Genomic DNA, 14,784 nt, shown 5'->3' with positions numbered 1-14,784 from the left:
AACTATCATGGTCACTTTCACACTTATTTTGAGTACATAAGATTTGTTTTGAGAAGTTATTTTACTCTAGTATACTCTAGAATTATACTAGGATCAATTAGTAAAATTATTTCTTAAGTTTTTCCTTTGGAACCAGCTATTTATTGAATTATCAGATAATATTAGATTTATATTTATGTTTACAAAATATTGCAATTACCTAAGAATTAGCCAAAGAAATACCAACCAGCTTTGAGCATTTTTGAGCACAATTATTATCCTCCAGTACTTCACAGGAAAATGTAGGAAAGTTAAATCAGAATTCAGAATGATGGTTTTGAGAGTAATGCCCCACAAAAAGAGAGTTACACTCAAGCACCCACTGCTGGAACTAGCCCACAGGTTATCCCAGCTCTAAGAGGGTTGCTCTAATGAAATATTTCTATCAAAACTACTGCTTTGATTTGGAAAATTAACAGTATTAACAGTAGGGAAATTACCTTTCAGTGGGGGTCAGTGGGTCAACGTAGGACCATATCTGCTTGGGGAAAAAAATCAGGCAATGTTTGTATTAAAGCATTTCAGTTTTGCTTCTGGGTAGACTTGTCAGTCTGTTCCAGCTTCCCTGTGCCTTGCCAATCGGTTCACCAGTATGGGAGGCTGCAGCCAGCAGTTCCAGTGCCAAAGCAGCTCCTCCTTCTGAGGGAGGCTCACAGCCAGCTTCTGCCACTGGCACTCACACTGGCACCCTGGCAGATCGCTTGCATCTTTGTTCAGCCATACACTGTTGTTTTAGATAGCATGAGTTCTAATGTCGTTATAGTGCAAGGATTTCATATCACCAGAGCTTCATACCTCCTCAATGTTCAGGTGTTTCTTGCAGGCAGCTGCTCTAAGCACTGCCTGTTCTTGCTCTTTGCAACAATCATCTGACTCCTGTCACCCCAGAGCCCACCAATCCACTCTTTTATACCACTTGTTCTTATTAGCTACAGCTGTGGCCTGTTAAGATCACTAATCTTTAGTGATTGGTCCAGCTGCAACTCACTGGGGGATAAGATTACCTTCTATACCACCTTCATTTACCCATACTGTATCCCCCTACAATACACTGCCTGCCAAGCTTGCAAGTGATTTCTACCCCACATCTTCTTGTGCTTCAAACTTAAACTAAGGTACAGAAAAAGCCTCACTAAAAAACGAATGCCTCTAGGGTAGCATAATAATACAGTTTAAAAAAAAATGGAATACAGATCCCTTGCTGTCTAGTTGTTTTGGACTTTTCTTCCCACTTGACAGACCGTGTCCACCAAACATCAACATGATTTCCAGGTTTCCCTCCTATATGCTCAGAGTGCTTCCAAGCCCTCCTCTTTTCCCCATCCAAGCTGATGCTCCTGATTAACATGTAACACCTGATAGAACAACACCAAAACCATATAAATGTAAAATCCAGAGCAGCAGTGGAAGTCCTCTCCTACAGAACTTACCTACATAAACCTGAAACATGTGACAAAGTGTAGATAGTTTAGTCAAGATCATGGAGTGGTCTTGATATGCTTGCATGGTGCTGAGAACAGAAAGAAAGTTGCAAAACCACTTACAGTGTCCAGGGGCTTCCAGAAGTATGCAGCAACACTGGGGACAGCATGACAAAACTGCAAGGGAAGGAAAGATGGAAAAATAAACAACCTCTTTCATCTCTGAAACTGGACAGTGAGCGTTAAAGAGGTCTGATTTATGTATCTGTCCCTTTGTCCACTAGAATCAGTGCCTACAATGTTCAGAATGTCAAAGATACTAAAAAAAGCAGAGCATCTGTGGAGTTCAGCTAAACATAAAATGCTTGGAGGCTTTTAGGAAGCACTGACAAACCAGGGGTGGCCAATAGCATGAAATTAGCAGGAGAGGTTGGCAGAGCCAAATTTAACCAAGGAAATGGACAAGACCTGTGTTGATTTCAACAAGGTTTGTAACCTGTATAGCACCCTCACTAGCCAAATTACCTTCCAGTTCCATGTCAGCTTTCACGAGCCTAGCTTCTCATTTTAGTTTTGCTATTAAATGTTATGTTACTTTCATGTTATTTAGTAAATGCTACAGTTGCATATGTTATTAATTTTCCACATGCTGGTGCTGTTGTCTATCTGTGATATTTGCTAAGCTTTTCTTAGCATGTCACTGGAAAATAAAAATTCCCTTTCTTACTGAGGGGACTTAGTTACACCTTGCAATTCCTCAAGCACCATCACCTCTTGTGGAAAATCCCAACAGCTCACAGCAGAACTGTTCCCCTCATCTTACACAATCATGTCTGCTGACCTCACAAGAAGCCCTGCCTACCCTGCCTGGAGAAAAACTGTTTTTCAGAAAATGAAACAACAGCATGAGCCAGTGAATGATCCCATCTTGCAGCAATAGCTCCTTTGCTTAGAAGGCTGCTGGATGGAATGTCAAGAAGCCCAGTCAAAATTTCCATCCCACTGCAGATCCCTTCACCAACCCTGGCAGCGGGCTGCCTTCACCCAGTCTGAAGTGATGTCTTCACACTGCCACCCAGTGAAGCCTGCACCACTGCAGTTTATCCAGCCCAGAGATTCAGGCACAAAGGACAATGCCCTGCAAACATGGTCAGCTTCCCCCTCTGCCCAGGTGGGACACAGGCGGTACCAAGCACCCCCAGAACGGGAGCCAGGCCGGCATTCCCCCGCCCGGGGAAGGCAGGCACACCCAGGCACTGCTGCGGCCCTCAGGGAGCGGCGCAGAGGCCGTGGCGTCCCGTTAGCTGGTAAGGAATCTGGGCAAGCTGGTGTCGGCACGAACAGGCCCCTGGGCAGGGACAGCGGGCCTGCTCCCTCACGGGCACAGTAATGTCCATCTGCCGGCCGGACTAAAGGAGCTGCGATGGAAGACAATGGTGCAGCCGCCAGCAGCCACAAACCCGGCCACACGGCAAGGAAACCCTGCGGGCACCCTCAGGAAACACCGAGACCTTGGCCCGCACCGCGGTCTGCGGGAAAAAAAAGCCTACAGCGATCTTGTGACCGATCCAACACACCCCAGCCGTGCGAGGGCGGGACGCGAAATGCGAAGGAAGGAGCTAGTTTCTTCGCCCGCCCCTGAGAGGGAGGCGGGGAGAGAGGCAGCGGAGAAGGAGGCGGGTTCCCCTTCCCCTTCCGCTGGCGGCCGTAGCCGTGCGCGATGGCGAGCGGGGTGAGCGTCTGCGTTCCGCGGCGGCAAGGTCGCCTGGGGGCGGGCGGAGGGTCCTGCACCGGGCATGATGAGGCGGGTAAGCCCTGCCGTGCCCTGCCCTGCCCTGCCGGGGCCGCCGGCCGGGCTCGCCGTGGCCGCTCCCGCCCCAGCGCTGGCGAGAGCCGGGGCGCGGGGGTTGTGCGGGCGCCTCCGCGCTCCCGCCCCACGCGTGTGAGGCGTGCGACGGAGTTGGTGCCGCTGCTTTGGCGTGGGAGGCTCCCGCTGAGAGCGTTTGCAGGATAGGAAGGAAAACACGCGTTTGCTCCCCTCCGTGTGTGGTACTCCTCCCCCGTGCGCGTCCTGTGGGTCTGAGGGCTACGCTCCGGCCGCTCCTGGGTCGCAGCATGGAGGAATCAGCAGAAGACCTTGAGCTTTGCTGGTTTCCTGTGGGCTTCGGGCAGCTGCGACGGAATCGGCTGATAAGAAGGGGTAAAACAAGACCCTGCCTGCTCACAAAGCCATTGCTGGCACGTTTGCTGCATGGCTGTAGGAACAGCTCGATAGCCCAGAGCTTGTGCCAGTATTTCTCTGAACTCTGCGCGGGCGGTCCGTGCCCGGGGCCCGAGCGGGGTCGGTGGCCGCGCTTGGCCGGACGCTGAAGCTGCTTCAGGCTGGCACTGGGTCTGGAGCAGCTTCTGTCACTGCCAGAGCTCGGTTTCATCCCGACTGAGACACCTGATGGTGTGCACAGCCGCAGGCAACCCAACAGCTGTGCTCCAGTGCTAGCATGGTAATAGAGGAAATTAGGAACTGCTGGAAGTTAGCGTTTTGGTTTTTATTGCCAGTTTTTTATTTCTAGTTGTTGGCTTCAAGATTTTCAGCAAAGCAGCAGCAGAAGAAAGTTATGAATAAAAAGAGGGCAGAAAAAGATGGGGCTTTCCTGATACACACTGAATAGTCCAGGGGCCTTTGGGGCTATTCAGTATGAACTGAATCAGAAATTACTATTTCAAAATGTGCATCCAGATGCATACTGTTAGTTTTAGATGATCAGAATTTATCCTGTAAGGAGACTTTTTCTCCTCTCTTTAATTTTGTGTTTAACTAAGCTTGTGGAAATAAAATTTTAGGAATTCACAGTCTTCCATGCAAGAACAAGTGATGACTTCATGAGGGGAGGATGAGGGGATGGGTTGGAAACCAGTAAATGATTTACTGAATGATGGTTCCTCTTGCACTTTGTGCTTTGAATTTAGATTTTTCTGGCGAAATCTTTGGTAGATTTAGAGATTATGAGTGATGGCTCACACTGATTCCACAGTTAGTTACTATGGCACATTCCATGCATTTTTGTAATATTTACCCTGGTATTAAAAACAGGACAACAAAATTTCATTATTCTAGTTAGGGATGTTTCTGTCTAATTTAGACCCCTGCTGGCTGTTGGAATAGGTACCTGTTTTCTGTTACAAAGCGTTTTGGGTCTGTAGTATTTATTTTACCAAATTTAAGCCAAGGTAGGTATCTAAGTTCTCCTATCCCAGGTACAGTGAGGATTTTAACTGGTTCTGGCAAAGCCTAGTACTGTTTATTGTACAGTAGAAATACTGTTGTAAGAAAGGTGTAGACTAGCCATTATTTTCTCCTGATCACAGGTGATGCATGAGAGCTGGCAAGCTCAAAAGGCGGTCTTGGCACTGTTATTTCTTCCAGCAAGTGAAATTTCAAAAAGGCTGAGTGACTGTATTTCTGACCTTGAGAATTTTTATTAATCCTCTTTCTTTCAAGCATTCCAGGGGAACACCACAGCTATTTTGAACACACAAAATGTCATGTTCTTCTCTTGGTTTATATTTCTAATAGCAATGGCTTAGCCCTTTTCACCTTCATGAAACCAATCTCTAAGGTTCCAGATGCTTATCCTGAAGCTGCTCTAGAGTATGTGGCTGTAATGCCTACTGATTTTCACATTCAGTGGTGTGTATGTACCTGTCAATAGGGTTTACAGATCCAGAAATCCTGCTCTCTTATCCAGGCTCTCACTGTTGAGATTGAAAAGCTTCCTGGGATGTTTAAGTGTGCTTGCAGAGCAGGATTTGTCGTGGCACTGAGAGCAGTGAGGGAAGACTTGCCAACAGTGATCCCTGTGGCCGCTGCAGAGGTGTAAGAGCCTTATAGCAAAGTCCCTCTGGTCCCTCTGCATCGCTGGGGGCTCTGCATGTCAGCTGCATCTCTTTGCTGGAATCCTACTTGGAAACCATCCTGATCAGGAACAGGAAATTCAGTCTTGATGTGGGTCTCCACAGTTCCCTTTCTGAACTTTCCAATTTCAAACACTGTGTTTAATGAACATACCTGAAATGAATGGCAGTCTTGGATTTTAAACCATTTTTTTTAATGCAACCTTTCCATTCATGTTGCTCCCTTCATTGCAGTGTGTCTCCCAAGCACTCCCAGGCTTATTATATTTTTTACACAATAAGAGAATGACATCCAAATTTCAGATCTTGGCTTACTCACTATTGTTTAGCTTCCTGAAAGCAAATGTGGGGCAATTAAACCTTTGTGTTGAAATTATGAATTTCAGATCTGGGATTCTTTCCAAAAGCCAGTAGTGCTGCTTTTATTTTCTCACTTGGCTGAACAAGAATTATTTTAAATGAACCATACAACAGATGTCCTCTTTTTTTTTTTTTCTTGTTCTTGTCTTTTAGGTAATTAAATGCAAAGCTGCTGTTGCCTGGGAGGCAGGTAAACCTCTCTCTATTGAGGAGGTGGAGGTTGCGCCACCAAAAGCTCATGAAGTTCGTATCAAGGTAATTACATCAGTTCTTTTCTATATGTTTTCTATTTTAGGAGACTGAGTATTAAAGATTAATAGTTTGTTTGCCAACAGAAGAAATGTTGAAATAGATATGATTAGTTTATTAGTATCTCAGCTGGCTTTACAGAGAAGAAAACGACAATATTTAGATCTTCTGTTTAGGAAAAACACTTTTAATTTCTACTGGTCTCACTTCACAGTCTGGTCTGAGGATAATGGCTAATCTTGAGGATCAGTTCCAGTTGTTACAGACTAAATTCCCTCAAAATGTCTGAGCTGGGAACACCTTTATCTTATTTCAAGGACAGCAATTTTTCATTTGTGCCAGCTGTGTAACATGCTGGATTTTACTTCAGTCAGGCCATAAGTTACTGGCTGCTGAGCTGGGATTGGTCTCTTGGATTCCCTATATCCAAGTTTCTGATTTCATCAGGAGTTTCCAGGAGCCTGCATCTGCCAAGAGGTATACATTAATGTGAAATTTATTCCTGTGGAAAGATTTCTCCATGGTGCTGAAGACTTAAACAGGATTTATGAAGTACTGAGAGTTCTGCATGGTCTCTCTGGAAATTTTACCTCTGAGTCTTAACTTATTTCAAATCTGAGATGCTGAATTACTTGGAACACTGATTTCTAGCTATAGGGAAAGAAGGTCATCTTTTACCCCTTTCAGTGTCGCATTTTGGTTGATGGAAATTATAAAAATGTACTGTCATGACTTTGCATTTTCGAAATAAGAAAAACTGCCTTGCCAGGTATTGAAAGTATGTTGCCCATATCCCAAATGCTGCCAGAACTTTGACCTGGTATTTGTTCTTAATTTCTGACCAAAGGGAATTGTTTAAATCTGTGCTGCTATTCTGTTCTTCAGGGTGTCTCAGTTTATTTATTTCTTCATAGGTAGTTGCCACTGCTGTCTGTCACACTGATGCCTATACTCTGAGTGGTGCTGATCCTGAAGGATGTTTCCCTGTGATCCTGGGACATGAAGGAGCAGGAATTGTAGAGAGTGTTGGGGAAGGAGTAACAAAAGTAAAGAAGGGTAAGGAAATACCCTACAAGTTTTCTGCCGTCCTTGAAAGTGTTACTTTATTTGAAGAGTCACTGTCAAATTGGGCCACTGAAATGCCATACTGCAGGAGTTTTTAATACAATATTTTATTCTGGGGTGTATGCCTGTGTAGATTTGTGGTCTGTAAGACAAAACACTAATCTAGTCAATGAGCTCTTGATTTAAAGCTTGAAAGATCCCAGAACAGCATTTTTACTTGAAATCAGATCAATGTATAATTACAAGAGGGTTGGGGGTTTATTATTTTTTCAAATTATAGTTTTTATCTGTTGGTTTAATTAAAAGGCTTTAAGTGTTTAGTCTTGTTGTTCACTGTTGATTTGGGGTTGTTTTGTTTCACAGTAACATTGCTACTTGCTCTGGAATTTCAGATGGGTTGTCTGCTCAGCCAGGATTAAAGCTGTTTATCTAGCACTCTATAATACCTCTGTATACCATAAACAGCTTTTAGTACACAAAGGTTTTAAGTGAACTCAAGCTCACAGAAAAACACGCAGAATCAAGTAACTTCATATTTTTTTCAGAATGCCTTCCTTGACTCAGTAACTAGACACAGAATATTTTTTTCCTTAGGGGACACTGTTATCCCTCTGTACATCCCTCAGTGTGGAGAGTGCAAGTTCTGTAAGAATCCTAAGACAAACCTGTGCCAGAAGATAAGGTCTGTATGACTTTGACACATGCTATAGTATTTGTTCAGTGTATACCTGCTATAGTTAGCAAAATTAATTGATAGGAGTTTTCTTTGAAGAATAAATCTGTTGATGCATCATTTAATGACTTGGAAAGTAGGTGTTTCAGGAGCCACTTAGGCAATTTTTTTGCAGTCTTCCTTAAAATTTCTATTCTTCTCTTATATAAAACTGTTTCTCTCTTTTCATGTATGTGAAGGTGCAAACTACTACCTTGTGTCCACAGGTTGGAAAGCATAAAGGCTCTGCATCCCATATTTAATCCATACTTAAGGGAAGCACTTCAAGGAATTTACCTTTTGGGAGTGAACATCAAAGCTTTCAAGTTTTTTTCAAAGCTTTTCAAAATCATATGGACAGATTTTTTTTTTCCTTAACACCTGCTTCCCAGATAAATTTTCACCTCCTGTTCTGAAAAAAAACTCTCCCTAACTCAAAAAAAGCCCCAGTGACAACTGACAGGTGCTGTTCAGGGGAGGGTACTGAAGGAGGCCAAGACTGTGCTGTGCTGTTGTGGCACAGGTAGCACTGGTAACTAACAAGGTCAACATATGAGTAAACCCCCTTTCTTTCAGGTTTTTCCTGGAGGAATTAACTGCATAAAGTTTTAGGAGTTTAGCATCTCACTTCTGTGAACTTCTAGGTTTACTGAAGTGGTCAAAATATAAAGGTACAAGTATGCAGCTGCCTCTCTGTGCTGTTTAGTGGCTTCTGTCTGGTGAGAGTATTTCCTTCTTAAAACTCTGCACTTTCCTGTCTTTGCCTCAAGAATTACTCAAGGGAAAGGAGTCATGCCTGATGGTACCAGCAGATTCACCTGCAAGGGAAAGCAGATTTACCACTTCATGGGGACCAGCACCTTCTCTGAGTACACCGTGGTGGCTGATATCTCCGTAGCCAAGATAGATGCTGCAGCACCTCTGGATAAAGTGTGCCTGCTGGGCTGTGGCATCTCCACAGGCTATGGGGCTGCTGTCAACACTGCTAAGGTAAAGGCTGGGCTTGTGGCACACACAGCTTAGCAACTACAGTAGGACTGTAAATGGGATCTACGAAATCCGTGTTCTTCTTCCTCTTCAACTGATGAAGTTTAGCTAAGAATTTCTAGCTTCCCCATAAGAGGCCAGATCAGGTTAGAAGAACCTGTTGCCCTTTGGAGGAAATTCAGGTGGAGTATTCTGCACGCCTTTTGACAGCAGCTGTACATTACTTTGCCAGTTCATGTTCATCTTGCTGCAAGTGATCCTGATAGTCTGAAGCTCAGGATGAGACGGAGGTGGTAGGTGTGTGGGTGTGAGTCTTCAGGCAAAAGAAAAGGCTTAGTGCCTAAAGAGCTTTTAGAATTAAATTTCTGTTTAGTTTCCCTTGTCTATAAAATCTCATAGCTATGTATATTTGCTTCCATTTTTTTCCTTTTTTATAGCCTCCTTAAACAGCATTTCCTCTTTCCCTGGAGGGATGAATTTTTTTTCTGCTGCTCATGAATCCTTTCTTACTCTACTCACTTAGGTGGAGCCTGGCTCTACATGTGCTGTGTTTGGTTTGGGAGGAGTTGGGCTGGCAGTTATTATGGGCTGCAAAATAGCAGGAGCATCCCGGATCATTGGCATTGACATTAACAAGGATAAGTATGCCAAAGCCAAAGAGTTTGGAGCTACTGAGTGCATCAGCCCCCAGGACTCCAAGAAGCCCATCCAGGAGGTTCTGGTTGAGATGACTGATGGTGGTGTGGACTACTCATTTGAGTGCATCGGAAATGTCGGAGTTATGGTGAGTGCTTGACCAACAGGAGCGTGTGCAGGGAGGGACCAGTTCAGCTGAACAGCAAGATCACCTGCTTTCTTAACACAAAACATGCCAGACTCACTAACCTTTTTTTTTTTTTCTTAATAATAATGATACCTGCTGTGACTCATAAGGACAATTTACACTCAATCCTACTTATATAATGGAAGCAGCTGCTACTTCTTGGGTTGAAAATGGCATTTAAAAATGTTTTTTCCTTAATCAGACTTTTTTTGAGATCCTAAGTTTCTCTGTGCTGACAGTTGAAATTAACAAAACTCATATAAAACATATTGTGCAATGAACAGTAAAATCTCAGGGATAACTCAGCATTTCCCTAATTTCTCAAGTAATTAATTTCACCTTTGGAAACACAGATTTTCAGGAATAGGGCTACATTTTCAGGAATTACAGTAGCATTCCTTAATGTTGGTAACATGGTCTCTGATTACAGTTTATCCCGACTTTCAGTGGGAGCTTAGAGTAAAAGCTAGATAGGATATAAAAAGAACAAAGTGAACCTTTAACAGTGTAAGGGAATCTGAACCCTGGATGGAAAATATAATGTAATTTTCAGTGTATTTACTGAAAATTGTACATTACTGTTCCTTAAATGCTGATGTGGTGATCATTAATTGGGGGAAAGGAAGTGCTACCAGTCCAGGCAGCATAAACCTCAGCAATAAACACCCTGCTTTGTCCTGTCTGTCCATGAAGAGGGCTGCCTTGGAAGCCTGCCACAAAGGCTGGGGACTCAGTGTGATAGTTGGAGTGGCTGCTGCTGGCCAGGAGATCGCCACACGGCCATTCCAGCTCGTAACTGGGCGGACGTGGAAAGGGACCGCCTTTGGAGGTAACTCTCTCTTGCTGTGGGGATAAAAATAATTTACTCTGGGCTAAAGCTGGGAGGATCACGCCCCCTTGGTTTGCTTGTGCAAGAAATGTACTTTTGACAGGCTATTCATAAATGCTACATTGGCTTTTAAGATAAAGACTCTTAAAAATCTGTCATTCCTACAGATAGGGTACAGAGTAACACATTGGTATCATATCTAACATATTTTGAAGAGAATCTATCTATATCCTACTCAGTACTAAAGGAGTGGGATAGGGAAACTGCTTTACCACCAGGTGAAGGTTTGGTCCAGTGAAAGGACCTGGTCTTCAAGGAGATGGGAACTCACATCAGTATGTTTGTGTTGCTTAACCACTAAGTAAATTATGGGACCAACATGACAGTGTGCTCTAAAGACATTTAAAACAAAAAGGGAACAAGTGCTTGATACACATTTTCTGCTGTCAACTCAGTGAGTTCCTTTTTTTGGGGAATTCAGTAATTACTGAACTTGATGGAAAGTTCAATTTCAGAGTTTGAATTATTACACTGCTCTTTGTCCAAGCAATACAAAACTTACTGGGTTGGGTTAAAAAGATATGTAGGGGGCCCTGATAGAAATGCCTTGTGTATGCTTTCCTAGGTGAGGGTTGCTGTTAATGCTGAATGCTGGAACAGCTAGTGAAAGATTTTTCACCAAGTGGATCTCCATTGGAGGGACAAACATGCCACTTGTCTCTGTTCCTTTTCATATTGATCATACAAGTTTTGTGTTAGGGCTGTGTTTTTAATTTTCTGAGATGGGTGGAAAAGGGAAACCAGGCATATTTTCCTTCTTTCAGGCTGGAAGAGTGTAGACAATGTACCGAAACTGGTGACTGAATACATGTCCAAAAAGATCAAGGTTGATGAATTTGTGACTCACACGCTGCCTTTCGACAAAATCAATGAAGCTTTTGAGCTGATGCATTCAGGAAAAAGGTAATGTTCACAATATTGAAAGGTTTACAAGACACTTCTTGATCAGATACTGCCAAAGTACAAGTTCCCTGCCCACTGTCATGTTTCAAACAGGGAAGCTAAAGGGTGACATATACCACATGCATTGATTCTGATACAAGCACACTTCTCTGTCCTTCCAGGCATGTGCCAAAACACAGGCACACAGTAAAAGCAAGCAGCCGTGTAAAAGAGAAATATAGATATAAAGCTGGTAAAGGGGACAGGTCACTCTCAGGCTTTCACCATGGCTAAAACATTCACCCTTATAATAAAGAATTCAAAGAGACAGACTGAAGATCTATTGTATATAACTTTGGAGAAAGTACTAGCTTTATCTGCTTTAGCTCATATGGATTCTGTTTTGGATAAATCAGTTGACTGTATTTGTTACAATTGGAAACACTGTATTTATGCAAATTTTATCCAGCAGTTGATCCCCATCTCAGTTATAAACTTCAGTATCATTTCAGTGTTTTATTCATACATGAGCATGTCCTAGGAAACTAATAATGAAAGCTACCTAACATTTTCCCAATAGACAAGAGGGGGAGAGTGCCTGTAAATATTACTGCTCCTGATCAATCTTGGCTGACACCTAGTTTGAAAAACAGTTCATTTGGATGGAGGAAAGACAAAAAAAAAAAAAAAACCTGAAGAGAACAAGCATTATCTTGGATTTTTAATAAATATTATAGGCATAAGCATGACTTCATTTGTTACAAAAGACAGAAGTTAAAATATGTCTCAGCAATGAAAGGGAGGGGAGGGATGGGGAGAAAATTTACTTATTGGTAATTTTTATTTTCTTTTTTATTTTAAGCATTCGAACTGTCCTGAAATTTTAGAGCCAAATGTAGATCTTCTAATCGGCCAGCACCATGCTAACTGCCTTGTTATAATGGAATTTTTGATAGAAGATAGAATCAAGCAACTGAAAACTCACTGGGACTAGGAAGACCATGTATTTTAGAGTGAGCATTCTGGGTACTTAATAATAAAAAATTATTAACCACTGAATAGCATTATGGAATTAGTCCTGATTATGGAAATTCTGTTTCTATACTCATTCTTCAAATTCAATAGTGGCTAACTCAAATCTACTTAATAAAAGCTTATTTCTAAACCTAGTGTTGGAATTATTTAGCATTAAGAGTGACTGTGATTGCTGTGTCTTACTTGTTTTCTTCTAGTGGTTTCACAGTGTGTATGTGACAGAGGGAGTGTTCTGCAGAGTACAGCAAATGATGCGGGATTCACTGCACAAGGTACAGCTAAGCACAGGGGTGAGAAGCAGCATGCATTTGCTGCAACTGTGCTGAGGGAGGGGCCAGAACTTGTCAAGTTTTTGAGGCTATTCTAGGACTACAGTGGATTGTAGCATGCAGCTCAACCCTGAAGCCAAATGTAGAGCAGAGACTTTGATGTGCAGGGGGTACCCATGTTCACTGGGGTGGTCCATGTTCTGCCTTATTTCTCACTGGTCTCTTTGGCAGCCTCTTGTAGAGATGATGGTACTAACTCCTCTGGTCACTTGCTCTAGTAGTGTCCTCCAAGGCTTCAGCAGGACATCTGTCCCATTTCCTTAACTTACTGGCAAATGAAGCAAACTTTGCAGCCAACACTGCAAAAACACAGCATGGGATTGTCACCTCTAGTCAGCAACCTGATCATCATGCCATTAAAGCAGGAACTACTACTATTAGAGCAAGTCTGCTCTTGAGGGCTGCAGGGGAACAGGAAAGAGCATTGTGTGATGATGGCTTCAGGATTTTCTGGGATTTTTTTTGTTGGAGGGGAAGGGGTTAAGTCTCAGTTTTGGAGTTGCAGGTTTTCTTAACTCCAGGTGAAGTCGGCTGACTGGATAAGGTTCTTTTTGTATTGAAACCTGGAATCAGTGCCTCACATCCAGGAAAACATAGAGAAATAGCAGAAAACAGACTGCAAAGTAGAGATCACCCAGACAGTTAAGAAAAAATAAGATACATTAGATACATTGAGACTCAGTGTTTCTCAGTGAATCAAGGACACTGATTGAGAAGTTTCATGTTTTAAAGAACCCTGGTCAAAACAACTTCTAGCAGAGAACACAGAATGCAAACAGTAATCTTATTAGAAGAAATTCCTTCTCACCACCAATAATTACTCCAAGCCACTGCTACACAACTGGGCCAATTACATCTTTTCCATATCTCATTAAAAAATATCCCCTACAGCATTCTGAAAATAGTTGAGGTACTGCATTTCTACTTCATTTCAGACAGTAAAGAACAAATGTGAATGTCCTAAGAATTCAATTCTGAGCATCAGAGGGAAATAAAAACTGAATTGGTAACAAGCAACTGAGCCCTTTAGCCCAGCAATGAGGTGACTCTCAGTACCTTGTAGCTCCAGAAGGCTGGCTGAACATCAGAAAATCCAGTAGAAAACTTGCTGTTTTTAAGCTGTTCCAGTGAGAGTACTCCATAATTAGATTATGGTATCAATACAATGCTAGCTAACCTGGCAAACCAACCCCCAGCTGGATCTAACAGATTTAACATACTTACACTGGAACAGCTGTTCCTCTATGCTGCACAGACTAGATCAAGACCACGCAATCTTGTCTGCATTATATTATTACTTCAGAGAATCTGCATCTCAGAGTGTTTGTGGGAAGGCAGGCTGTAATACCAACAACAAAGAAATGCAGTGATACCAGAGCACTTGGGTCAAAGACTTGCAGCTTCTTCCCAGACTAAGGAGTTGATGTCCCAGCCACTACTTCATCCTGCAAAGCTTCTGATTGAATGGAGCATGTTTGAAATAGGGTTTTTTTTTTTTTGAAGTTGTTCAGCAAACAAAAGGACTCAAACCCAAGAGCTTCTATCCTATTTTTGGTGATCAAGGTACTGTGTTGAACTGCACATCCACTGTGAATGTAGTGTGCATGTATTCTGCTGGCTGTCATGTAAAACATACAGGCTGGCCACTCTCCTCCTGCTGTTACCCTTATTCAACACCATCTACCAAACCTTCTCTCCTTAAATATTCAAGTCAAGTTGCAGAAACAGCATGAAGAATTTCCACACTGACTTACAGTAAAGTAAGTCATTTTACTGTATTTTCCCTTTACAGTAGTAAAGGGAAAATACATTAGGAGATTGATTCAGAACTAATTGCAGGATTGTGTTTTTGGTAGAAGTGTATACAATTGCTAAAAATGTCATTTAAAAGTAGATTTAAGTTAGGGTCTTTTGTTTAAGTGGATTAGCAATTTATGTAAGAATAAAAATAGTTAATTTCCACAATCCTGTCAGCACAAGTCTAGTATGTCATGTTCAAGCAGACACAGCTAGATAGGTGAAAAAATAGTTTTTCTTAATATTTTTATTTAATAAATTCTGTTTTCAAGGCTGATGTGCCC

At 42.5% G+C, this 14,784-nt stretch overlaps 1 protein-coding gene across 2 annotated transcripts; it reads left to right on the top strand.

The window, feature by feature from the left end:
- The first annotated feature begins 3,042 nt into the window (after positions 1 to 3,042).
- On the top strand, positions 3,043 to 12,508 carry LOC103826034 (alcohol dehydrogenase class-3). 2 transcript variants are annotated; one of them, XM_009101291.4, is made up of 9 exons: positions 3,043 to 3,192; positions 5,886 to 5,987; positions 6,896 to 7,037; positions 7,641 to 7,728; positions 8,529 to 8,748; positions 9,269 to 9,529; positions 10,262 to 10,397; positions 11,222 to 11,360; positions 12,202 to 12,508. In XM_009101291.4, exons 1-9 carry the CDS (start codon positions 3,181 to 3,183, stop codon positions 12,224 to 12,226), a joined length of 1,125 nt encoding a protein of 374 aa, XP_009099539.1. In that variant the 5' UTR covers positions 3,043 to 3,180; the 3' UTR covers positions 12,227 to 12,508. The 2 variants fall into 2 exon arrangements, with proteins under 2 accessions (XP_009099539.1, XP_050830169.1); XM_050974212.1 differs by having other exon boundaries at positions 3,132 to 3,268.
- The last annotated feature ends 2,276 nt before the right edge of the window (positions 12,509 to 14,784 follow it).

The sequence above is a fragment of the Serinus canaria genome, chromosome 4 (genome assembly GCF_022539315.1).
Source record: "Serinus canaria isolate serCan28SL12 chromosome 4, serCan2020, whole genome shotgun sequence".
NCBI classification, from domain to species: Eukaryota; Metazoa; Chordata; class Aves; order Passeriformes; family Fringillidae; genus Serinus; species Serinus canaria.
The sequence above is the reverse complement of the archived record's forward strand: the minus strand, read 5'-3'. Positions and strand labels throughout refer to the sequence as shown.